The sequence below is a fragment of the Mytilus californianus genome, unplaced genomic scaffold (assembly GCF_021869535.1).
Source record: "Mytilus californianus isolate M0D057914Y unplaced genomic scaffold, xbMytCali1.0.p SCAF_3, whole genome shotgun sequence".
NCBI classification, from domain to species: Eukaryota; Metazoa; Mollusca; class Bivalvia; order Mytilida; family Mytilidae; genus Mytilus; species Mytilus californianus.
In genome coordinates, this window is record NW_026262679.1 from 56,667,121 (window position 1) to 56,694,505 (window position 27,385).

The 27,385-nt window shown below is 32.9% G+C and overlaps 1 protein-coding gene across 4 annotated transcripts in view; it reads right to left on the reverse strand.

Moving 5' to 3' along the window:
• The window catches only part of LOC127734928 (steroid 17-alpha-hydroxylase/17,20 lyase-like), a 31,546-nt gene that overhangs the window by 3,001 nt on the left and 1,160 nt on the right, over window positions 1-27,385 (reverse strand). Inside the window, exons 2-10 of one of the 4 annotated variants that reach the window (XM_052244972.1) lie at window positions 18,321-18,469; window positions 15,098-15,175; window positions 14,394-14,492; window positions 12,487-12,580; window positions 10,541-10,696; window positions 9,656-9,867; window positions 9,095-9,223; window positions 5,045-5,149; window positions 3,617-3,751 (exon numbers count right to left, since the gene is read on the reverse strand). In XM_052244972.1, the coding sequence (XP_052100932.1) occupies window positions 3,617-3,751; window positions 5,045-5,149; window positions 9,095-9,223; window positions 9,656-9,867; window positions 10,541-10,696; window positions 12,487-12,580; window positions 14,394-14,492; window positions 15,098-15,175; window positions 18,321-18,468 (1,156 nt within the window). In that variant the 5' untranslated portion in view covers window position 18,469. Of the gene's footprint in view, window positions 1-3,616; window positions 3,752-5,044; window positions 5,150-9,094; window positions 9,224-9,655; window positions 9,868-10,540; window positions 10,697-12,486; window positions 12,581-14,393; window positions 14,493-15,097; window positions 15,176-18,200; window positions 18,208-18,240; window positions 18,248-18,280; window positions 18,288-18,320; window positions 18,470-27,385 lie in introns of those variants that run through there. The other 3 variants (XM_052244975.1, XM_052244974.1, XM_052244973.1) reach the window with 3 other exon arrangements.

Consider the following 27,385-nt stretch of genomic DNA (forward strand, 5'->3'; position numbering starts at 1 on the left):
CATAGTCTTAAATCTCTAGAATTTTTCTGTATCTAACAGTTTCTATTAATAAACTGTGGTCCCTTATTCGATTTATTTTTCGAAATTTGAAAAATTAATCGCTATGTTCAAAGTTTTTGGAAATTTGTATGTTTCAAAGCTATAACTTTTGTTTTTAAGTTGATGTTTACTATTTTTTTGTAAATTTGATATGTTTTTATTATATAAAATAACGACGATGACGTCTACGACGCCGACGGAATAGAGGATCACCATGTCATATTTTATGATCTTTTACATTGTGTTCAAATTTAAAATGATTTGTTATAGTGCATTTTTAGTTATCATCTGTAAGCTAAAGAAATATCTTTTTTTTAGCTCACCTGGCCCACAGGGCCAAGTGAGCTTTTCTCATCACTTGGTGTCCATCAAAAAAATCTTCTACTCTGAAACCACTGGACAAAATTCAACCAAACTTGGCCACAATCATCATTGGGGAGTCTTGTTTAAAAAATATGTCCGATGACCCCGGCTGCTAATCAAGATGGCCAACATGGCTAAAAATTAAACATTGGGGTAAAATGCAAGTTTTGTCTATTATTTTGAAAACCGTTATAAATACAGAAAATCTGACAGGAGCAGATATGTTCAAAATTTGAGCTCTACCTATTGTTCACATACGTCAAAACTGTCAGACGACTTCTAATAAGAGTTATTGCCCTTAAATGACAAAAATTATCATTTTTTCTTTTTTGCCTATTATCTTGAAGGCTGTAATAGATAGCGAGAAACTTTAAAATGCAAAAATGATCAGCAAGACAAGGTCTACAATTAAGTCTGATGGTCGAAATCGTCAGTCGAGTGCTTATTAGAGTTATTGCCCTTGGGTGACGATTTTTACCAATTTTTTGCGTTTTTGCCTTATATCTTAAAAATTATCATAGATAGATAGATACTCATTTTAGCAAAAATGATCAGCAAGACAAATACTTCAATTTAAACAATTGGAGGAAATCGTCTTACATCTCCTTATTGGAGTAAGGGCCCTTTAATGAAGATGTTTACCATTTTTTTGCGTTTTGCTGTATATGATAAAAAATTATAATAGATAAATAGACACTTTTAATCACAAAAATGATTAGCAAGGCAAGATCTACTAACACATCAAATTTTGCCGATATAGTTAGTAGACTGTCACTTTATACGAGTGATTGCCTTTAAATGAGCCTCATTTGTGTTTTGAGCAAAACTTAAACAAGATAGAGAGAAACAGACCAAATGATCAGCAATATAAGATCAACAAAACAGAGATTTTGTCATGAATTTTTTTCTCATCTACAATGTTGGAGAGTGTCCTTTGTTGAATATGCACATAGACCAAGTTGAGCAACACAGGCTCTTTAGAGCCTCTAGTTTGTGTAACTAAGGGATTTAACTCTTAAATGGTAAATGGCAAATCCATTAAAATCGTATCTGATCTGTATTTTATGTCCCATAACATTGTGTTGAATGTCATAATATTTGGCAAATGGTACTTTTAATAACCTTTCGAAAAACAACCTACTGACATAGGGACGGATATGTACCTCATAACATACTCATCTGCTTAACAAAGAAGTAAACAATTGAAATAGCAAAATTTGGACAAGTATGTAAACTATGACATCAAAGTTACAAAACATATTAATATACATGTATGTTTTAATATGATTATCAAGATATTTTTCTATATTTGAGAAAGACTTTTGTGAGATTAACGAGTAACCAATTTTCCAGTAACATTACATCTATTTTTATAAATGGTGTCTTTTACTTTCCATGAATAGTTGTTTTATTCTAATAATTGAACAATTCAGGAGAACTTTCGCAGAACAATACCATGTCACAGTATTATTTTCATATATTTCTTGCTACATAGAAACAAATTCGTTCAATGAATTTGGGTTGCAATGATGTGATGTATGCAAAAAGCTTGACATAGATATAAAGATAATGAAATCTTCCTAATTCGAATTGTACAGTAATATTTGTACTTTTGTTATTTACAAATACAAAATATGCTACAGAACATTTCATCAGCAACATTTTTTTTATATATTTTTTCAAGTACTAGTATAATCATAGCATTTTTTAATTTTTGACAAGATGTAGAGTCAGCTTTGAATATTCCTTATATCTCTGAGCCATACAAAAGAATAGGGTTTATGGTATGGTCAAACAGATGTTCATTTTTTTAAACTCAACCAGCTGAACAAGATAAAAATTTACTTAGTTGATATGAAGCGTTTACAGGTTTATCAAATGCTTTTCTTTTGAATATTTAAATAGGCCCCTTGACTTGAATATAAATAACTCCAAATATTTATATTTAAGAATGAAATGCTTCTTTTTATAATGTTATTGGGTGTAAAAGCGTTGACCGAAGCACATTTTGTATGAAGCGCTTCATTCTAAAAATGTGCGCACTATCAACGCTTTAACAACTCTATAACATTATTAAAAGAAGCATTCAATTCTTATAATTACATTTGTTATGCTACAACCATGACATTATAAGAGTTATATCAAGGTTTCCATTTGTTTTTCTATGCATTCTTTTAACATTGTCACGGATAGCACGTGCTGTTGTGTTTAATACGGAAATAAAATTTTATATTTGAGCGCCTCACAATTGTTGTCAGCCAATCAAATTTACGGATTCTAATGTAATGTAATAATTAAATATAACAGTTTCAAACAATTCATTCTTAAAATAGAATCGTTCTTTTATGTGACGTTCACTTTTATTAACTATTAAAACTTCAGATTTTTAAGTTAACATTTAGGCACCATGCATCACAATATGATTCCAAAAAAGTCAAGAGCATTGATTTTATATAAATGTATTTTGGTTTTTTGTTCGAGCTTGTTTGTGGTCCAATAGACATATACCCTATATCTCATTTATTCATAAAACATTAAGTAATATGAAGTACTACTCTAGTCTCCAATGAAACTATAGAAATGCATTCACACTTCAAAATGCTATGCCTCATATTAATTTGGCTTTATAAGTAGCGGATCCCCCTCTTTTGTTTGACAACTTATGCTTTTGTATGGGGACATATGGTTTGAACCCCCTTTTTTATAATACTTTCATTTGTTGGAACCCCCCTTTTAAAAATGGCTGGATCCGCGCCTGTATATTATATGAATATGTATCTGATTTCTATATATTTGATACATACTGCTGTGTTTGCACTTCTTATTAACGTCAGCTACTTTTCTCTATTGGAATTTTACTTCTTTATTCAACTTATGGTTGGTCTATTTGTCAACCATTGAGTGTTCATTTTTTTTAAATTTGATTTCAAATTTACTTGCAATTCATTGTTTTTTTGGTAATGACATGAAACAGACCGTTATGCTAAATGATGTCACAAATAAAAGAACATATTTTATCACAAATCAGCAAAAAACGAAGGTGTGCGACTGATTTCATTTAGTCAAAATTAATATCAATGCAGTTTATATAATAAACAAACGATGCAGTGAAATAATCTAATTGCCTTATCGAAAAAAATATAAAGTCTCCATATTGGATAAGTAAAAAGACTTTTTAAAACATTGTAAAAGTCTGTTTGATTAAAATACTCACCAACTCGTGTGTCACAAATTGTACTATGAGGTATACCTACGGGAACAGCGGTACCAAGCCTCATGACTTCATGTAAGGTGGCTTCTGTATAGCTGAGATTTTCTCTGTCTTTGACCGTCGGTAATCTATCTTTTCCTATTCAAACATCAGAAACCTGGTTTAATCCACCTATTTCTACATAAGGAAATGCCTGTACCAAATCAGGAATATGACAGTTGTTTTCCATTTGTTTAATGTGTTTGAGCTTTTGGTTTTGCCATTTGATAAGGGACTTTCCGTGTTGAATTTTTCTTGGAGTTCGGTATTTTAGATATTTTACTTTTTTTATGTAAACACTGATAACAATTTGAGGGATTTTTAATTTGGTCTGTACAAACTAAAAACCTTTTGTGGCAATAAATGAATTTTTCAGGGCTTTAGTACAGATATGCTGAAATAAAAAAGTGTTTTCATATGACAATATATTATGTTTTCAATGTTTTTTTCATGTAATTAGAGTAGATGGACATCTTTAACTTAGTTAATACAATGCGATGGACTTTATTTTGCGTTTTAAAGGTCAAATGCATTATTTTTTGACAAGTCTGTTATTTAAGACATGATTATAACATCAAAATGACATAACATATAAATATACATGTATGTATTAATATGACTATCAAGATATTTTTCTATTTAAAAATGATAGTAACATTACATCTATTTGAATAAAAGATGTCTTTTACATTTCATAATTAGTTGTTTTATTCTACTAATTAAACAATCAAAGAGGCATTTCACAGACCAATACCATGTCACAGTGTTATTTTCATATATTTCTTGTTACATAAAAGAATATTCGTTCAATGGATTTGAGTTTTGAGAAGTATTCAGGTTCGGTAATGTTCAACATTTAAAAAATATTGATCATTCTTTTAAAGTGGCCTGTTTGATAATGAGATAATAAAACAAGATTTTACTATCATAAAAAACTTTTGATATAGAACCTGTGTATTAAGTATGAGCATTGAATATTTCATTGTGTGATAGAAGTTATACCATATTATATAAGAGAAAAAAATGTTCAGATATATAGAACTCTTTATGTACACATTTGTCCACTATAAAATACCTAAAAGCTTTAGAAAAAAAAACTCATCAAAGGTACTAGAATTATAATTTTGTACGCCATATACGCGTTTCGTCTACAAAAGACTCATCAGTGACGCTCGATTTAAATAAATCGAAAAGGTCAAATACAGTGCGAAGTTGAAGAGCATTGAGGGCCACAATTCCGAAAGGTTTTGCCAAATACAGCTAAGGTTATCTGTTCTTAGGGTAGAAAATCCTTAGTATTCCGAATAATTCAAAGTTTTGTAAATAGTTAATTTATATATATGACAATATGAATGACAAGGAAAGAACACAAGCAAACTTTAGAGTACTTACCAACAACTCTGTCTATTTCTTCCTGAACTTTACTCTGAATCTCTGGTAAACCGGCCATATAACGTACAGCAAAACCTAACGTTACTCTTGAAGTGTCGATACCAGCTATTAAAAGCCAAATTTTTAATAGATTATTATTAAATGATTAATAGATGATAATGTCGAAAAACAAGGTCAATTAATAAGTTCATATTGGGCTTTGACATAGCTTATGGTTACTGCAAGTATTCTTGGAGTGGTACTTCGCGTCTTTTATCATTTTGATTTATCAAGACCTTTCCAACTCACTTTTTTTATTTTTAAAGTGTGTTGTTTCACCACTGTCTCCAGTTTGAATACAGCGCTGAAAAAAGGTTTAACCCGGCCACATGTTGCATGTGCCTATTACAAGCCAAGCCCCTTGTGTTGGTCGTTGATCATAACTTCCATAAATTGAATTGATATATGAGATCTATATATTTATGAAGGGCTATTGTTCGTATTTGTTTTAAACAAGCACTAAATCCGTTTGATGTTCACTGATTCTAATATGACGACCTATATATTGTCAACCAATATAATCACAGTATATCTACGTTTAGTGCAAACATATGAATACACAACATTGGCTGTTCCGCGTTACGCCCTCCTTATTTATACGACCAGGTAAACTCAATTTTAGTAAATCCCATGCTTTACGTAGGCTGAGCTTCAAATACAATATGGTTGTCTGTATTCTAATGCAGAATAAACAATTCAGTCCATATCAGTTATTATCGGTGTAAAGTTTCATAAAACGAAAATTCCAGAAAATGATGTTATCGTCTTTGACAACACAACACAGTGACGTCATATGTATGCTTCCGGCGTCAAATGCAAACAGCAGACCTTTTTAAGGCTTCTTGTACGCCTCAGAATGAAATAAAATTAGATAAAAAGAATATTTAAAGGTGGAAAATGTGAATTTATCTATTTATTTATTATTGAAGAAATAACATGCATATATGTCAATACATTCCAGAATTCACAATGACGGGTTCCCTCAGCTACAAACAGGAAGATAGAGGATTTTACGCTGATTGTCATCCAAGCAAAATGATTGCATTAGAATGATTGCATTCCGATAGATATTTAACATTCCATTTAAATTTCATGGATAATATTGTTGACATTTGTGTTCGTTAAATATGCGGGAGAACGGAACAGCCAAAACAGTATCGTGTGTATAGGACGTTCACGGTCGACAAAATTACCTTATTTGTCCTATTAGAAACGAAATAATTAATGGCAGCCGTAGATTATTTCTTAACTGATACTTTCGTCAGGGAGAGCATGATTTATTTATTAGTTGTAATTGGCTTTGAACTAGCTTTCAGTGACTGTTAGAACTCTTATTTTGGTGCTTCGTGTCCATTGTTTTTATGCTAGTGGTTTTTTTGTGGCTCGTACAGATCTTTTGAGTTAAGCCAATTGCAACTGATTTTTACAGTTTGTTCTTATGTTGTGCTGTTACACCACTGTCCCATGTTAGGAGGAGGATGAGCGTTCACAAACATGTTTAACCCCGCCACATTCTTTATATAAAATTGAGAATGGAAATGGGGAATGCGTCAAAGAGACAACAACCCGACCATAGAACAGACAACAGCAGAAGGTCACCAACAGGTCTTCAATGCAGCAAGAAATTCCCGCACCCGGAGGCGTCCTTCAGCTGGCCCCTAAACAAATATATATACTAGTTCAGTGATAATGAACGCCATACTAAACTCCAAATTGTACACAAGAAACTAAAATTAAAAATAATACAAGACTAACAAAGGCTAGAGGCTCCTGACTTGGGACAGGCGCAAAAATGCGGCGGGGTTAAACATGTTTATGAGATCTCAACCCTCCCCCTATACCTCTAGTCAATGTAGAAAAGTAAACGCATAACAATACGCACATTAAAATTCAGTTCAAGAGAAGTCCGAGTCTGATGTCAGAAGATGTAACCAAAGAAAATAAACAAAATGACAATAATACATAAATAACAACAGACTACTAGCAGTTAACTGACATGCCAGCTCCAGACTTCAATTAAACTGATTGAAAGATTATGTCTTCATCATATGAATATCAGGCACAATCCTTCCCGTTAGGGGTTTAGTATCATACCATCATAACATATATGAGAAGAACATAACCCGTGTCATGCCAACAACTGGTTTTCAAATAAATGTGTTTAGTGCCGATGCAAAGACCCTATAAGTGAATCAATATTAACGCCAAAATATGCAATCTTTAATGACCTGACAACAGTATCGTAACTATATCCCTTCTTAATAAGTCTATTTAAAGGTTTTGTTAGCTTCAGAGGTGAATACTGACATTTTTGTGCTTTATAAAGAATATTTCCATAAAAAATTGGATGTGAAATACCTGAACGTATAAGAAGTCTGCATGTTGAGCTATATTTACGAATGATGTCCTTATACCGATGATAAAATTTAGTAAATGTTTTGACTAGTTTGTGATATCGAAAACCCTGGTGTAATAATTTTTCAGTAATACATAAATTTCTCTCGTTAAAATCTAAAACATTGTTACATACACGAGCGAATCGTACAAGTTGAGATATATAAACACCGTAAGATGGTGACAAGGGAACGTCACCATCTAAAAATGGATAATTAACGATAGGAAATGAAAAATCATCTCTTTTATCATATATTTTAGTATTAAGCTTTCCATTAATGATATAGATATCAAGATCGAGGAAAGTATGCCTGTCCTAATTCAGCAGCATTTAGTACAGTGTTTTTTGCTGGTTCATATATGCATATTTATTTTCGTAAGTTGTTTTGTTACAAATTATGTCGTTAGTTATTCGTTTGAATTGTTTCACATTTTTCATGTCGGGTCCTTTGATAGCCGACTATACGATTTGTGTGTTTGTTTTTTTTTATTGTTTAATGCTTTACGTTGGCCTATAAATACTTACCATCCCTTCATTTCAACCCTGGTGAATATTTGTCTCATTAGAAATCCTACCATATCTCCTTATTTTTATACTGCTTACGAAATTGACATTGTATGTCAAAAATGTCAATATATAAATAAGAAGATCTGGAATGATTGCCAATGAGACAACTCTCCACCAGAGACCAAATGTCGTAGAAGGCTAGCAACTATAGGTAATTTTTCATTTGATAATGTTAATTAAATAAATCACAATGACATCAAGAATGACATTTCTACACTAAAGTAATAAGAACAGATCCTACTATTCATTTAACGATGTAATTTTAAAAAAAATTCAGATTGAAGAATTAAGTTTATTGGAAATATCAGGGACCGAATCATGCATTTCATTAAACTTATCTATTTGTATGATGATGTATATGTTCATGAATTAGTATTGATATTCGGAAATGAAGAACAAAGAATGTAATGGTGGACAATATTCAATTAATCAATGAAGAACAAAGAATGTAATGGTGGACAATGTTCAATTAATCAACGAAGAACAAAGAATGTAATGGTGGACAATGTTCAATTAATCAATGAAGAACAAAGAATGTAATGGTGGACAATGTTCAATCAATCAATGAAGAACAAAGAATGTAATGGTGGACAATATTCAATTAATCAACTACAGAGATTTATTGTAGGTTTTTGTTATTTCAAAATGTATTTTATATAGTTCTTTGTCTGTTATACATTTTATTATATGTTACTGTATATTACACACAAACTGAGGCTAGGACAATCTGACCTTTTAATGAGCAAAAAGGTTTCGCTTCATATTTAAGCCCTCGTTGTAACTTTAAGATGATTAACAGCAATAAAAGTGCAATTGATTCGCTTTCGGTTTTGACAAGTGACAGGAGGGACCGGATTATGTGTCATGCAACCAATACACCCTATCTGTCATTTCTCATTATACTTTGATACAATACTATGTATGATTTAATTCATCTGTCATAGATGTGTCAAATTAACTCTTTTAAAACATATCTTTATGTAATAATATATGATTTTTTTTAACATGTGTTTAAGATTATAACACAACATTTACTCATTTAAACTCACCGCTAAAAATATCGAATACAGTTTGTCTAAGATGTGTTTCGGATAACTGGGACAACATTTCCGCGTTCTCTTCATACTCCGCTTCTTTTTTTGCCAGTATCAAAGAATCAGTAAAATCTCTTATTTTGTCTGAAATCATTAATGAATTTTTTTCTATATACTTTTAGTTTAAACAATTTATTGAAAACAACATATGACAGTTAAAGTTTGGCAATGAATACAGAGCTACTGAACAGCCACGAAGAGCAGAACAAAAATCTTGTGTAATGAGAAAAGTAAATTTGTATACATAATCTAAATACATAAAATAATAGATATATTATAATAAATAGAAAAGAACATTGACATTACCTTGATGATGTTCCAATTCAGAGTTTGCTGGTTGTTTTTGTTTTTTTTTTTTTTTTGCTCTTTCTATTTAATTTGTTGATGTCTTCTTTGTTTTGGAAAAATGTGGATATTATTCTTATTTTTTTCTTTTTTCAGTTTTTTTTTTTTTGTTTGCTTTATTATGTCTTTTTCACTTTTTAGTCAGCGTCATGTCTGTGCTGGTATACATACCAATATTAAATGTTTCTTCATGTTCCTCGAATTTTCTTTTGATAATAGAGATGAGTTCATTCATCGTTTTGGCAACTGTTCTGTATTTATTTGTTGTCCATACCTTATACATGATGGGGAACATATCTTCAACAAAACCTTTTCCTATCATTTCATTTGCTTCCTTGCTAAGTTTCATAAATCTAATAAACTCTGGATTATCTAATTCAACACTGAAAAAAGTCGATACGATAAATAACATTTACAGCCTAAACTGGATGAATTGGGATCAACCTTGCTTGTAAACCTATCATTTATACTTTAAAAACACCAATGAGCTACCTACATACCAGCATAGAAGAAATTACTATTCAAGGCCACAGTGCCATCGAATCGTATGCTTTTCAATATTACCTAATTTACAATATCAGTGTAGAATCTAAGAAATTAAATACAATATATTTTTGGAACTTTGAGTCCTCAATGCTCTTCAACTTCGTATTTTATTTGGCCTTTTTATATTTTTTAGATTCGAGCGTCACTGACGAGTCTTTGTACACGAAACACGCGTCTAGCGAACAAAATTGTAATTCTGGTATCTATGATGAGTGTATATACCTGTTTGAGTTTAAAATATCTCTCTTTCTCGAGGTTTACAGAAACAGTTAAGACTTACTACTGTACAGTAATTTAAAAGAAAAACAGCAAAATATTAAAAAAAACAATACAGTATTGATAATCTATGTCTTATTTCACCAGAGTCCGGCAATGTCTGAGGAAAGCTGTTGAATTTAAAAGTTTTACGTAGTCTTGAGTTTAAATTTGATTTAACTCCCCAAATCGGCCTTTGGGAAATGTCAAAATATACCTGGGCTCTACCGTAACTCTTGTAAAATCGTTGTTTACCTTTCGCCAAAACATACAGCAGTAAGGATATTAAACACCATTAAATCAATGTACTTTTCTGGATTAAATGCTCCATTTTCTTTAGCCATTAAAGGTAAACATTTCTTCATTGAAGCATGCAGAACGTCCTCTAAACGATTTCCTGCCAAATATTGCCTACAAAAAAATAAGCTTCCTTGTTATTATAATTGCTGTATTGATTATTTTTTTCTGTTTTAAAGTTAACAATTATCTTGTTGAACATAAAATAGACAAAGCTTTAACAGGGAACCATTCTAACCTAGCACACTGGTGTAACAGCACTACATAAGAACAAACTGTAAATGGCCTAACTCAATAGATCCGTACGGAGTGTATATGATATATCAGCATTCCTAATCTTACATTGGCCTTGCTTGATTCCTTCAAGTCTTCAATATGCTTGTATTTATTCTGAATTGGGAACTACTAAAATAGTACCATTAAACTCAAATTAATATGTGATACACCATTTCTGATGAAAAACATTGATAAGAGTATAATATGTGATTGATAAGGCTGTAATGCATGATTTATTTTACCGATAGTTATAGAATACCTAGTCTAAGAATTCCGAAATAGTTAAGAATTAAACGGATTTCCGAACAACACATTAATTCACGAATCCACGTAGTACATGAGTTAATTATGATTGTAATTTGGTCAGGAGCTAATTTATTAAGCTATTTAAATTCTTTGAATAGTTATTCTTTTTATTACACTAACCATTGACTTTTTCATGGAAATAAGGTAGAAAATGCAAGTAACTATATCTTTTCTACGCATTCTCAATTTGCCTTGATACAACGTTATCGACAATGTCTTGACAGCACTCATTGCTGTATGACGTAACAAGAGAGTATAAAAATTGTCATCTGATTCCTGGTCTGGTTTTCATGGACTTTTGATCGACAACATATTTGTTAAGTTCGGTGTGTTGATATTTCGACAGTCAATATTTTAATGGGTACCAATTACTGGACGACTTTTTTTATTCATATGTATCAGAATTGATACAAAACCTTCTCAAAGACAAGACAAAAAAAACTCTAGCAAAGTTATTAAATTACAATTTCGGATATGTTTATGATGTCCTACCACTCAACAATTCACATTTTAGTGAGTACTTTCATATCATCGTGATCATATGAACTTGAGATAAAGATACTACCAAAAGTAGATGGTCTGTTCATAGCTTGATCTTTTCCTGTATTTTGACACAGATGGACGGCTCCACACTATCATATTTGACAAACGTAATGATTTCAACTTTCCAATTGTCCAATTTCCATTCCTCAGCAATAAAATTCCCTCTGTTCTATCGTAGGGTGTCTAAATATCTCAATTTGATACGTTACGCTCGTGTCTGCTCAATACATACATACTTTATTAGATTGTGTATGCTCAAACACGAAAACTGTCCCGTCAGAGTTGCTGAGGAAGATCGACTGAAATCGACACTACATAGGTTTTAAGGTCACCATCACGAATTAATTGACCAATACAACATATCTGTTTGTCAACTCACTACATGATTTCGTTGTCTTGGATCTTTAGATACCAGAATAGTAGTCGTATTTGTATATTTACCGATTGTTTATGAAGTTGTAACCGGTTGTGGATTCGCACGGTGGTTAATGAATGCATAGCGGGAGAAGTGACCCGGTTGTCTATCCTGTGTCACTCCTTTTGGAGTCTATGCAAGTATCTCTTGTTGTGTGCTATCTCGATCGATTTATGAATTTTGAACCTCAGTAAACTATTGTTGTCTACGTTTGGCTATATCTTTTTTTATCCTGGTTGGTTTTAATATCAGCTCTTTAAAATTTGTATTTGGTACTGAAATCTCAGTTTTTTTAAATCTCGAGCACCACTTCAGAGACACTATTTGTCTAAAATCTGCATCTGGTGAATTAAAAAAAATCTACCTTAATGCCTTTCCAGCAATTTTTCTGTGCAGTTTCCATGTTGGTGTATAATTAGCAAAAGCAATATCTTTACTTTCCTCCGTGAACATGTGAACTGCAAGTAAAATGTCTTACTAATACAAAATATACTGATGTCACATAAAAAATAAAATATTATTAAGATTTACAATTTCAATGCATGTTTAAATATTACTGTACATGTAAAGTGGGAAATAATTACGTTTCCTTCTCCCAAACTCTCAAATTTGAAACAAAGTCGGTAATTGGAAAATGGACTGTTATATGTGTAATACCACCAAAACATGGTACGTCACATCCGGTTTCATACGAAAAAGGGTCGAAAAAAATATTCCCTTGAATTTGACAGTTGTAGGAAATTAACCCTGCATTTCATTGCAGAATAAAAAAACTGAGTCATAAACATATATCTTGGGTGTTTCAAAGTGCCATTCTTTTTCTATTTAAGATAAGTTCTGCACAATTTTTTGAAAAATGCCAATTTAACGAGGACTAATAGGGAAAAAACAATGGTGGTATTACTCCTATACAGGGTCCGGTTAAACTTATTGTTAACTGAACATATTCTCTTATCTTAATCATCTTCCAGCTTTGTTGCACATAATAACAAATATTTTCTGGTGTGGTTTCCGTGGCGTATAATTTTTTTTAACGTGATAGAGGTGGTGGCCCTATGAACAACCCTCCTCGTTCTCGTCTAGGATTGGGACCGGATATATTTTATATTCTCATTAAAAAAAAATATTTATTAAGTTATAACATTTTTAAACAACTTACAAATACTTGTATATTTGTCATGCTACTGGTAATTCACGTCTACGCAAAATAACATTACGAATTTGAAATACATATATATTATGTCAAACTTATATATCCATTTTTATTTGTTTTACAAAGTATGAGATACAGACAGAAATGATTAACGGAAAGACTACAACCAAAAAAATAAGAAGATGTGGTATGATTGCCAATGAGACAACTCTCCACAAGAGACCAAATGACATAGAAATTAACATATAAACATTTATAAAGCAGTCGAAGAATTCTTATAAAAACTATATTGAACAGCCCGACAGAATGACGTTAGTAAAACAAAACAGACATATAACAAACACTCGTCCGAGAAAACAGTTATTTAGTTGCGCATTTATTTTAGACAGAAAAGGCAAATTTAAAAAATCGCACCTGCTCTATCCAAAAAAGATGTTAACAGTGTAGTGTACTACTGTTTGGGACAAATTATATCAAAATTATAGAAAAATCTATAGGCTGCAACTCAAAATATGAGCAATTTTATGTAAAGGGTGTGACAGCTTCAGATCTAGACATACTATTTTTTACCTTTTCAAACTGGACCAGACTATACTATTTGAATTTTTCACAGAATAAGGCAACTGTAGAATGAAAACATTTAAAAAATGTGGTTTACCCTGGTTAGAATATAAAAATATTTGATTAAAACATACCAGAATGACTAGAGGGTCTGGATGGGGTTTACAGAATAGAAAATAATGGGGGAAAGTATAGAATAATGAGAAAAAAATAATAAAGAAAAGAAAAAAAAAAGCAAACAAAATAAAGAGCAGAAACAAATTGGGTGTTAAAATATAAAAAAAAAGAGAATAATGGGCAAAATAAATAATGAATAGAGAAAATGGTATAGAAAATCAAAGAATAAAAAATGAAGGACCCCAACTCAGACCATCTTATAAATCCATTATTTATTTTACAGTCTGAGATACAGACAAAATGATTAACGCAAAAAGTTATCAGCTCTAACTTTACTGCTTGATTTTTTCACAGAATAAAGGCAACTGTAAGATGAATGACATTTGAAAGGATTAGGGTTTATCCTGGTTAAAATATGACAGTATTTAGTCTACACATACCTGAATGAATTAATGGTCTATTGGCAAAATCAGCTTTGCTTTTGACTAATGCTTCTGTGACACTATTTATATCGTTTAAAACAACCATCTGATAAGGTCCTGTAAAGGAAATAACATGTTTTTGCATAGCTATCAATTTGTTCTAACCAATGGGAAAATAAGGGGTGTGTGATATTGTTAAACAGGTATAAACATTTGAGTTTATTATAAATGTTTCATAAATATCCTACACATTTCATCGGTATATCCATTTTATCTTATCTTTTATTTTGGGAGATCTTTCAGATTTAATTAAGTTTTTAATCGTTTGGTTTTTTTTTATGTTTCATATTTGTAATGTTAAGTTTGCATATTTTTTTTCTTTTGTGTAATTATTTCATTTTTTGTTTGTTTTTTGTTTTTTGCTTTCCTTTTTTGGACATTAGAAAAACATTTTTTTTTAAATGTTGATAGATCCTTTGATCAAAAGGAAAGCACTTTTCTGTGCTCTTTTTGTTAACAAATAGTTAGAAAGTCTTCATCCATGAGCTGATTTGCTCAATCCTAACAGTTTTCAAAAGTATACTCATTGAAAAAAAATTTTCAAAGATTAAAAAACTAAAATAAAGTATAAAGGTATATAAAAATGCATATGACACTGGTTTTAACCTCTGTATTTTAAGCTCTTGTTTTTCCTAACATTTCTCAAATTCTGATTTACTAACCTAGACTAACAGTGAACACTGGTCCATATTTCTTCGCATATTTTACAAATATTTCATGTAGAAATTTGGCTTGGATAACTGGAATTGAATAAAACTTCTTATTAATCTTAGTAATACATATACCAGAAAAAAACAAATACCTAGACAGAAAACGCAAATACTTAAGCAGAAAACACAAATACTTAGACAGAAAACACAAATATTAGGCAGAAAACATAATATTCTTAGGCAGAAAACACAAATGCTTAGGCAGTAAACACAAATACTTAGGCAGAAAACACAAATACTTAGGTAAAAAACACAAATGCTAAGGCAGAAAACACAAATACTTAGGTAAAAAACACAAATACTAAGGCAGAAAACACAAATACTTAGGTAAAAACACAAATACTAAGGCAGAAAACGCAAATACTTAAGCAGAAATTAAAAATACTTACTATGCAATATAAACAGTTAAACTGTTCTAGTGTGGGTCTAACTTTCAGCGGATAGAGTTTTGAATTAAGGCAACATCAGTTTACCGATGTTCAATTCTCGTTAAGGTGGTACCAAACACCTTAACTAAAATTAATTTGGCTCGATTAATTTTCCTAAAATATTGACAAAATATTTCATGTGACCCTTTGACAAAAATATAAAAATTTCAAAAAACTTGAACCACACACTTTATCGGAAAAATTTCATTGGATATTTAGCAGTTTGACAAACACTAATTTTGATCATTGAGAAGCTCAATATTGCCTTAACAATAGAATGTGATTAAAACATTCAGCTTATTTTTACAGAGTTATCTCCCCGTAGTGTTATGTACCACCTTAATCGATTTAGAAGAGACAAATCAAAGTAACAAATACACATCGAGAGATTTGGATTTATCTATATTTTATTACTTGAATGTGTGCCTTTAGCAAAATTCAGCATAAAAACTATAGGAAATTTGTATTATATCAAACATGTAATCTCCTTAATTTGTGGATCAGCTTTATTAACAAAATACACGAAATCGACACCTCTAAAAGAATAAATGCAGGATATATTAGAATGTCAATTCTTATAATTAGAATTATAGATATGGATGTGTCTATTGCTTTGTATGTGCCATTATTTGAAACTTACATGAAATATTAAATATTAAGATATTAATTGTCCCTTTGTATCGCCTTACCTTATTTATACCTCATTTCATATAGATTATCACATTTCACCCACCTACCGTGGGCAGACTACTCCTGCCAACTCTAATTTCCGGATAGATTTATAAAAAAAAGCTGCTCCCAGCAGAGGAGTGTGACATGCTTTTTGGATGTAGGATATAGGAAGTATAAAAAAGTGGGGATGTGGGATATAAGGGGTAAAAATGGGGATGTGGGATATGGGGGTAAAAAGTGGAATCAAGGAAAAAGTAGGAACAAAGTGTGAAGTAGGAAAAAGAAGGAAAAACATGTGGGAAGTAAAACGGGATTTTGGAAATGACCACCCCGTGTCAATCCCTCTCACCAAAGACGGAGGGACATAACATAACACATGTGATCTGTAGTCTATAAGATGATAGATTTTAAAAGAAAACAAACCTTAACCATAGAGTAAAAACATTTAAAAAACATTCAATGATATGACTTCCTTGTACACAACACATTTACTTAAATAAAACGAAGTGATCTAGCTAGAAACTGAAGTCAAAGGGGAGCAGTTATAATAATCAAATTAAAAAACAAACAACAATAAAAAAACGTGGCCATTATTTTTACAACAGGTTTATCTTTCACACTAAAACATTTGAGAAGCATCTTCCATCTGTTTCCTTTATCCGAACATAATTTCGTTAAATACAATAAAAACTATGTTCACTCTTTTGCCCTTTCTAAGTGTGTATCAGTGCTGCCAGTTCATTATGAAAGATGTATATATGTCCAGGTCTATGCAATCTTAGATTACATGTGCGCATATTAAACCACTAATTTGGCTAATATTGAACTACTTGAGTGTTTAATGTCTTTAAATTCAAATTCATCGGGTTATGCCCATGATACAAGTTTTGAGAGCATATTGTGACAACCAAACATGCCTAAATAAATGTAGAATTGTAAGGTCAATTTTGTTTCAAAGGATTGCAAGCTTAGTATTAAAACCATTACATATTTCATGAACTGTAAATTGAATCAAATAACTGAACGTGAGGGGACAAAATAAAAACTGTGTTTCCCCTAATATGATGAAAAACAGTTGACAAGCAGGCATAAAGTTTTGTTTAAACAGGGGAAATAGTCCGATTTTTTGTTGAAAATATGAAAATAGTCTTAATTTTTTTTATTAGTTGTTAGTGGCTTTGAACTAGCTGTCAGTAACTGCGAGTACTCTCAGATCTGTACTTAGTGTCTTTTTGTTGTTTGGATGTACAAGTACCCGGCCACGTCCACTTGTATTTGTAGTATTTGTATTTTTATCCATCTGATGAGTTAAGCCTCTTTCAACTGATTTTTATAGTTCGTTCTTTTGTTGTACTGTTACACCACTGTCCCAGGTTAGGGGAGGGTTGGGATCCCGCTAACATGTTTAACCCCGCCACATTCTGTATGTATGTGCCTGTCCCATGTCAGGAGCCTGTAATTCAGTGGTTGTCGTTTGTTTATTTGTTACATATTTGGTTTTCGTTCATTTTTTTTACATAAATTAGGCCGTTAGTTTTCTCGTTTGAATTGTTTTACATTGTCACTTCGAGGCCTTTTATAGCTGACTGTGCGGTATGAGCTTTGCTCATTGTTGAAGGCCTTACGGTGACCTATAGTTGTTAATTTCTGTGTCATTTGGTCTCTTGTGAAGAGTTGTCTCATTGACAATCATACCACATCTTCATTTTTATATTTAGGGTCTAAAAATTCGGGTCGCTCTGGTTAGTGGAAACACATATTTTTAAAGCTTAAGACAACAGAAGTCACTCGGCATAACTTTTCTTCGTTTGTCCATTATAAAGCAAATTTATACCCTTCATAACTTCCAATCAAAGGCAAGCAAAATGGTATTACCTTCATAACTTTCTATCAGAGGCCAGCAAAATGGTATTATCTTCATAGCTTCCTATCAGAGGCCAGCAAAATGGTATTACCTTCATAACTTCCTATCAGAGGCCATCAAAATGGTATTACCTTCATAACTTCCTATCAGAGGCCAGTAAAATGGTATTACCTTCATAACTTCCTATCAGAGGCTAGCAAAATGGTATTACCTTCATAACTTCCAATCAGAGGCCAGCAAAATGGTCCTGGAGGAAGATTATACTTCCATCTTTGTCTGAGTTTGTAAACAACAAGTACAACTAGTAATCCAATAAGAACTGTCTGTACATTGAACGCTGATAAAATTGAGTACAACATTCTGAAACATGAAACTACAATTAAAGGTATAATGAGTTCTAAATGCTTGTTGAATTCTTCACCACTATTATAAAAAAATAGACGAGGATCTTACGTGTATATATAAAATTATCTTACCTCCTTTAGATTTCGGAGGATATGATTGGTTAAAGGACTACACGTGGTGACTACATATATTTGATATATATCAGGAGCACCTGAGATCACCCCCGATTTTTGTTGGGGTTCGTGTTGCTCAGTCTTTAGATTTCTATGTTGTGTTTTGTGTACCACACAATACATTTTAAGGCATACAGTGATGACAGCAAAATGAGATAAAACATCAAGCAAATATATATTGTCCTTCGAATTCATATCCTTAGTACTACTGGTTTTTTATATGATATGCATGCAAGATCCTATTTCATTTGTAAATTTTTTATATATATGATTCATATATACATATAAGATCCTAGATACTAGTTCAATTGTAATGGTTTATATATGCAATATATTATTAGTTACATGGTGTGTTAGTGACTTAATACGATATATATGGGGTCAGTAAATTCCATATGGGGTGAGAGCGAAATTTGCTTGATGTTTTATCTTATTTTGCTGTCATGTAAATTTTGAAGGGATGATTTCAACCGCACCTCTTGGAACTGTTGGTTTTATAGCTTCCTTGTAAGCAGCAACCCTCTATCAGGGAAGTTATGATATAAAATGAAGGCTCTGAAATATCGTATCAACTAGGAGATATATACTACATATGCAGGCGCTGCTGGGATGTTGCTACATAGAAATAGAAAGTTGACAATTGGGAAGCTGAAATCATCTCTTTTGTCGTAAAGTTTTGTTTTCAACTGATCCTCATTGCCAATTTTATTTTTTTAAGTTGTACTGAGTATTAAAAAAAGCTGATTTGAACTATATTATGCTTTGCTAAAATAGGCAACAAATGCTTGAATTTCCGTCATTCAGGTAAAAATTTCAAATATAACGCTATAAGATCAACAATAAAGTGTCGTGTATTCTGCCTCCTTACCTACCCTTAATTTCCATACCTACCCTAACACATTATATGGAAATTTTTGAATAATCAGATTTAGTCCAGACCTTTTTGTTAAAACACAATTTAGTTTTATATGTTGTGTTTTGTAGACTGTTGTGTGTCTTTCGGTCGTTTTTCGTTTTTTGTCTTGTGAGTTGTGAGTTGTGAGTTCGTTTTTTTACTTTTCAGTTTGACTATCCCTTTGGTATCTTCCGCCTCTCTTTTAAAGTTCGGAACACTACTATAAAACCTATGTACATGTATTTTTGTAATTAGCTACCTTCCTGTTTTATTAAAAAAAAGACAAAAAAACAAAAAAAACAAGTATATCATGTTTGCTGGTCTAATGATAACCAGGCATTAAATCGAAAATAAATGTTTCGTATTGTACATGCAAGGACTTTATATAGCTATTACAAAGATATCTCTTTTGAAACAAAAACAAACAAAAATTTCGAGTAGTAAGGCCGTACAAATTAAATAGCTGACCTAGCAAAAGGTGGAGTTAGTTAAAATCCTCCTCAAAAGTGATATAGAAAAAAAAACTAAACAGTGTTAGATATTTGAGGTGACCAAGGGTACATACAGGCGCAGTAAGCATTCTAAGGTTGTTAGAAGGCCTAAAATAAACTCGTCATGGATAACAGAATTTTTGTACGCCAGACGCGTAATATTGAGTGTATAGTATCAGGATGAAAAGTGTTTTAATTTGAATTGAAAGAAAACTATTTTGGAGAAATGTTTTAATATTTGAATATGTATATACACCAAATAGGTAAAATAGAATGCAAGACCAATGTTATACATAATAATACAAGTGTACTTTTTATGCACACTCTATATGTCTCTGGTTTTGAAAGCCAATTAGATTGGGCTGTTTTCGTTTAATGTGAAAATGAAATTGACACCAATTGTTACGTCATATAAAAAATACCGAGCAATACAAATGTATGTACCACGTGCACTTAGTATTAGAAGCATGAGTAAATTTTCAAAAATAGACCGTCATATATCTATTTATTCATTATGGTGATTTTGTGTAATAGTGACTATATAATAATTTCAAATTTCTGATAGAAATAGGGGTCATATGGGGCCTTATTGAAACGACTTCTTTTAAATTCTAAATGTGAAATTATTCAAACCAAAAACCCAACGGCCTGATTTATGATAAAACAAAAGATGAAAAACAAATATGACAGACACCAACCAACGACAATCACTGAATAACAGGCTCCTGAATTTGGATAGGCATATGTAGAATATAGTATACATAAAAACATATTTGTAAACGCTCAACCTTTACCCCTAACACGTAACAATGGAGTCACAGCCCAGCATAAGAAAGACTGTAACAAGTAGTTGAAAATGGTTTGCCTCGTAAGACCGGCACGAAATAAAACAACTAACATAAAGACAAAATACACAAAGTACCAATATAAGAGTACTCTCCCAGACTAAAATACATATAAATCATCATTGTACACTTAACAGTAAATACAAGTAAATTGTATGTGTAATACAGTCAATGGCAATCGCGCTGTATCAGTCATTCGTCATGATATCGATATCAGTAACGGTTGCAAAGGCTTTATCAAACACCTTATTGCAACATGGTCTTATTGCATGGCAACATTTCATCGATATCAGTCACGGTTGTTACGTGAAAAAAATCTACTTTAGACAAGGACATTTAAGTTCAGTAATACGAATCCTTGCATGATTGTACATTACAGGTACGGCTAAACATCATTGTATATACGAAAGAAAGCTTTAAGAAATTTATGATAACTAATTCCCCGACTGAAATAATTTACCAGCTATACATAGCTTACGTTCATCGAAATCTAATACGTCACTACAGACAAGAGCATAGCGAACGAGTTTGAAAGTATACACACCATAAGATGGGGCCACAGGAACACCACTGTCTAAAATAGGAAAAAGTAACACTTTAGGGAACTAAAATTCATCTCTTATGTCGTAATGTTTGTTTTGATTTTCCCGTTTGTAATAATTCGAATAATTCTACGCCCTAAAGCGACCTATAGCTGATAGTTAATGTAGCAATCGGGGAACATTCGGAGATTGGCGGAATATAAAGACTGACATTATTCGGGTTACGTGTGAAACAAATATCCATTTCTAGGAAAAGGAATAAAATTGCTAGTAATCTTAGATTTTTTTAGAATAAAATCCTTTGGGTAAATTTTCGCAGTATGATTTATGTATTTGACCTGTAGGCAATTCCATATGCTCCGTATAAGGTTAACTTAGCAGTTTCTGCTTTAGTTGACAATGTATTGAGAGAGAAAAATGTGCACCGTAGAAATATTTTGGCAAAACAAGAATGAAAGATGTGGAGATTACGTCAAATAGATAGCGACCAAACAACAGAAAAACAAACGACATCTAAAGGATAATATATATATATATATATAACCAGTCTAAAAGGGTACAACATCACCAAAAAATGACAATAAACGAACAAATGAAACTATAAATATTTCGGATAACAGATATCCTTCATCAGTATGACGGCACGATGTAAAATGAATCAGATCAATCTATTCTGATTATTAAACTATAGCAATCTTGAATTCTATACAATAAAAAAAGTGAAACAGTTTCATCCGAACATCATATGTAGAGACGCTAATAAACTTTTACAATTTCCAAAAAACGACTCAAAGACATGCCTAAAATGAAAATAGTAATTAGAGATATGAACTGGCACAACTCTAAAATTCCAAAGTGACGTCAGTTAAGTAGTTACAACAACTGCGTGTAAATACATTCCCAAAAAAAACAGCACCTGATCGGCATAAGCTGGTAAAATATGTCAAACAGAGGCTTTTATCATTCCAAATAAATAGCAGTTTTATAATGAAAAGAAAAAATAATAGTAAATTTGGGATAAGGTCAAAAAAATGGACGTGGATGCGTACTTGTACATCCCTACCAAATGAAAAGAACCCTGGTAAAATTCAAAAAATTCCAAAAGAATCCTTAAAACTTAAAGGGTCAAGTAAGGAAGCCGGAGTAACTGGAAACAAATGATGTCAGGAAAATGAGTGACTCATTCTATGTTTTTTCATTTATGCCCTCTGGGGAAACTGTCCTTAGCTTTCTTATCCAAAACCTTTCCCGAGCAAGTCTTTCGGCCAATGACACACCCTCGTTGTGGTCTATGATTGTGATTGTAAGGTTTTTGAGATCAGCTTGGGCGTGCCCAGGTGATCTCAAATGACGACTTACGGGGAGGTCGGGCTTGCAGGTGTAGTCACTTCGATGACCATTCATGCGTTTGTTGAATGGCTGTTCTGTCTCGCCAATATACTGCATGCCACATCGACACTGAAGAAGGTATACAACATTCTATGTTTTGCAAGTTACATTACAAAATATAGTGTACACAGACCCAGTGGAGTGGCAAGTAAATGTTTGAGTATTCAGTATTTGTTGGCAAGTCAGACATCGTCTGTTACCACACGACTTGCACCATCATGCAGTTGAACAGCTTTTATTAGAAGAAACGTCAGCTTTCACAAATAAGTCTTTCAGACTAGCTGGTCTCCGAAAAGCTAAGACAGGAGGATTGGGAAAGATCTTGGACAATTTTGGGTGCTTGGCAATAGTTTGCCAATTGGCACGGATCAAACGTGAAAGGCTAGTAAAGGCGGGATTGTATGTTAAAACAAACGGAACTATTTTGCTGCGCCTCTTCTGTTTGTACTGTAATAGGTCATTGCGGCTGTTGTTATTATCACGCGCAAATCCCTTATCTATGTCCAATTTCTTATAACCTCGTTTGGTAAAAAAACCGCGAAGTTCCTGTAACCGTTTAGTGACAGCCTCCTCAGAGGAGCAAATCCGCTTTACTCTGAGAGCTTGACTGTACGGGATACTTTTTGTACAGTGTTTGGGGTGACAGCTTTGGGGAGAAAGGTATTGATGTTTATCTGTAGGTTTACAGTAGGGATCTGTTGATATGACACCGTCCTTAATAGATGTAGTAGTGTCTAAGAAAGATATTTTGGAGTCGGAAATTTCATATGTAAATTTAATTGACTGTTGTGCGTTTTTTGCATGTCTGATAAAATCATCCAATCTTTGTTGGGATTCAATCCATTTCATGTCAACATCATCGATGAAACGGAACCAAGACAGAGGTTTGGATAAAGATGTTGAAATAATTTGTTTCTCTAATTTTCCCATGAAAATATTGGCGTATGACGGTGCCATTTTCGTCCCCATCGCTGTCCCGTTTATCTGAAGGTAATGTTCACCATTAAAGGTGAAATTGTTGCATTTCAGAACCAGAGTGAGCAGCTGGACTAAACATTCGGTAGGTGGTTCTAAGGTGTTCTGAGAGTCCCATATTTCCTTACACGATTGTATTCCGTCATCATGAGGTATGTTGGTATACAATGAGGTGACGTCTAAAGTGACAAGGAGGGTTTCCGGAGGAAAAGGGTTCATGATTTCCATTTTACGAAGATAATCTGTTGTGTCTTGAATGTGAGAAGGAAGATTTTCTACATAAGATCTTAAATGAAAGTCTACGAATTCCGAGATTTTCTCAGTCGGGTGGCCGTTTGCGGATACAATGGGTCTATCAGGGTTGTTAACCTTGTGTATTTTGGGAAGAAGATACAATCGATCAGGCTTGGCGTTCTCTGGTTTTAAATATCCGATTGTATCCTCATCTATGTGACCGTCATCGTGCATGGTTTGTAACGCAGTAATAATTTTGGAACTAAACTCGGAAGTAGGGTCATAGTCAAGCTTCTTATAAAATCTCTCATCAGAGAGCTGACGCTCTGCTTCCGCGATGTAATTAGCTTTGTCCATTATCACAACGGCTCTTCCCTTGTCTGCTGGTTTTATCACAATATCATCTCGGTTTCTCAGCGATTGTATGGCTTTTTTCTCGTCAGAAGAGGTGTTATAAAATGACGAGTACTTGTTGCTAGCTAGATGAACAACATCCGATTTGATTTTGTCGATAACATCTTCCAGTGTAGCAGATTTACTAGGTTTTGGAATCCATAAACTCTTCTTTTTAAAATGCGGAATTCTGATTTCTTCCTCCGAGTCAGACGTGTCTGAGTCTTCCTCATTATCCTTGTTACCAAAATATTCTTTGATTCTGAGGGTTCTGGCAAAGTAATTAAGGTCATCTTCCAGTTTCATATTATCTATGTTACTGGGAGTGGGGCAAAAATTCAAACCCTTAGATAAGACTTTAATTTCGTCCTCAGATAAAGAGACTGTTGATAAATATGGGACTCTCGCAACACCTTAGAACCACCTACCGAATGTTTAGTCCAGCTGCTCACTCTGGTTCTGAAATGCAACAATTTCACCTTTAATGGTGAACATTACCTTCAGATAAACGGGACAGCGATGGGGACGAAAATGGCACCGTCATACGCCAATATTTTCATGGGAAAATTAGAGAAAAAAATTATTTCAACATCTTTATCCAAACCTCTGTCTTGGTTCCGTTTCATCGATGATGTTGACATGAAATGGATTGAATCCCAACAAAAATTGGATGATTTTATCAGACATGCAAACAACGCACACCAGTCAATTAAATTTACATATGAAATTTCCGACTCCAAAATATCTTTCTTAGACACTACTACATCTATTAAGGACGGTGTCATATCAACAGATCCCTACTAGACCTACAGATAAACATCAATACCTTTCTCCCCAAAGCTGTCACCCCAAACACTGTACAAAAAGTATCCCGTACAGTCAAGCTCTCAGAGTAAAGCGGATTTGCTCCTCTGAGGAGGCTGTCACTAAACGGTTACAGGAACTTCGCGGTTTTTTGACAAAACGAGGTTATAAGAAATTGGACATAGATAAGGGATTTGCGCGTGATAATAACAACAGCCGCCACGACCTATTACAGTACAAACAGAAGAGGCGCAGCAAAATAGTTCCGTTTGTTTTAACATACAATCCCGCCTTTACTAACCTTTCACGTTTAATCCGTGCCAATTGGCAAACTATTGCCAAGCACCCAAAATTGTCCAAGATCTTTCCCAATCCTCCTGTCTTAGCTTTTCGGAGACCAGCTAGTCTGAAAGACTTATTTGTGAAAGCTGACGTCTCTTCTAATAAAAGCTGTTCAACTGCATGATGGTGCAAGTCGTGTGGTAACAGACGATGTCTGACTTGCCAACAAATACTGAATACTCAAACATTTACTTGCCACTCCACTGGGTCTGTGTACACTATATTTTGTAATGTAACTTGCAAAACACAGAATGTTGTATACTTTCTTCAGTGTCGATGTGGCATGCAGTATATTGGCGAGACAGAACAGCCATTCAACAAACGCATGGATGGTCATCGAAGTGACTACACCTGCAAGCCCGACCTCCCCGTAAGTCGTCATTTGAGATCACCTGGGCACGCCCAAGCTGATCTCAAAAACCTTACAATCACAATCATAGACCACAACGAGGGTTGGTCAAGGGCCGAAAGACTTGCTCGGGAAAGGTTTTGGATAAGAAAGCTAAGGACAGTTTCCCCAGAGGGCATAAATGAAAAAACATAGAATGAGTCACTCATTTTCCTGACATCATTTGTTTCCAGTTACTCCGGCTTCCTTACTTGACCCTTGCAGTTTTAAGGATTCTTTTGGAATTTTTTGAATTTTACTAGTTTAAATACCAGGGTTCTTTTCATTTGGTAGGAATGTACAAGTACGCATCCACGTCCATTTTTTTTTACCTTATCCCAAATTTACTATTATTTTTTCTTTTCATTATAAAACTGCTATTTATTTGGGATGATAAAAGCCTCTGTTTGACATATTTTACCAGCTTATATCGATCAGTGCTGTTTTTTTGGGGGAATGTATTTACACGCAGTTGTTGTTACATCTTAACTGACGTCATTTTGGAATTTTAGAGTTGTGCCAGTTCATATCTCTAATTACTATTTTCATTTTAGGCATGTCTTTGAGTCGTTTTTTGGAAATTTTAAAAGTTTATTAGCGTCTCTACATATGATGTTCGGGTGAAACTGTTTCACTTTTTTTATTGTATAGAATTCAAGATTGCTATAGTTTAATAATCAGAATAGATTGATCTGATTCATTTTGCATCGTGCTCATACTGATGAAGGATATCTGTTATCCGAAATATTTATAGTCGCATTTGTTCGTTTTTTGTGATGTTGTACCCTTTTAGACTGGTTATATATTATATTTTGTAGTGTACTGTATCATATTTATATGATCCATCGCCCCGTAAGATTTATCGTTGGCTATTATTCAGTCATTTTATATATATATATATATATATAGTCACAATGTATTGATTCGTGAGGGTCTGGATGGGGGATCCTTAATTTCTTTTTCTTTAATTTTTATACCATTTTCTCTATTCTTTATTTATTTTGCCCATTTTTCTCTATTCTTTATATTGATGAAACCCCATTGTTCTCTATTCTGTATGTGTTTGCCTATTTTTCTCTATTCTGCATTTTTTTGGCTTTTTTTTTTATTCTTTATTTTTTATTTGCCCTATATTCTTCACTTTTTTCCCCATTATTCTCTATTCTGTAAGCCCCTTCCTGACCCTCGATTATTTACTTCTACTTACTGTAAATTCAGAAATTATTGCGTGCATTTATTATTGCTATTTTTCAAGAATGAACATAAATGCGAGTTTAATTAAAAGCTTTGTACAGATATACATAACAGATATCAGAATGCGAGTTTTTATTTTTGCGATACTCAAGGAGTCGCATTATTCGCATTAATAAAAACCTCGCAATAATGGGATATACGATCTGATACAGGACAGAACTAAATTAACAGCTACCGAGTTCCTAAAGTTAATATATACACGTCAA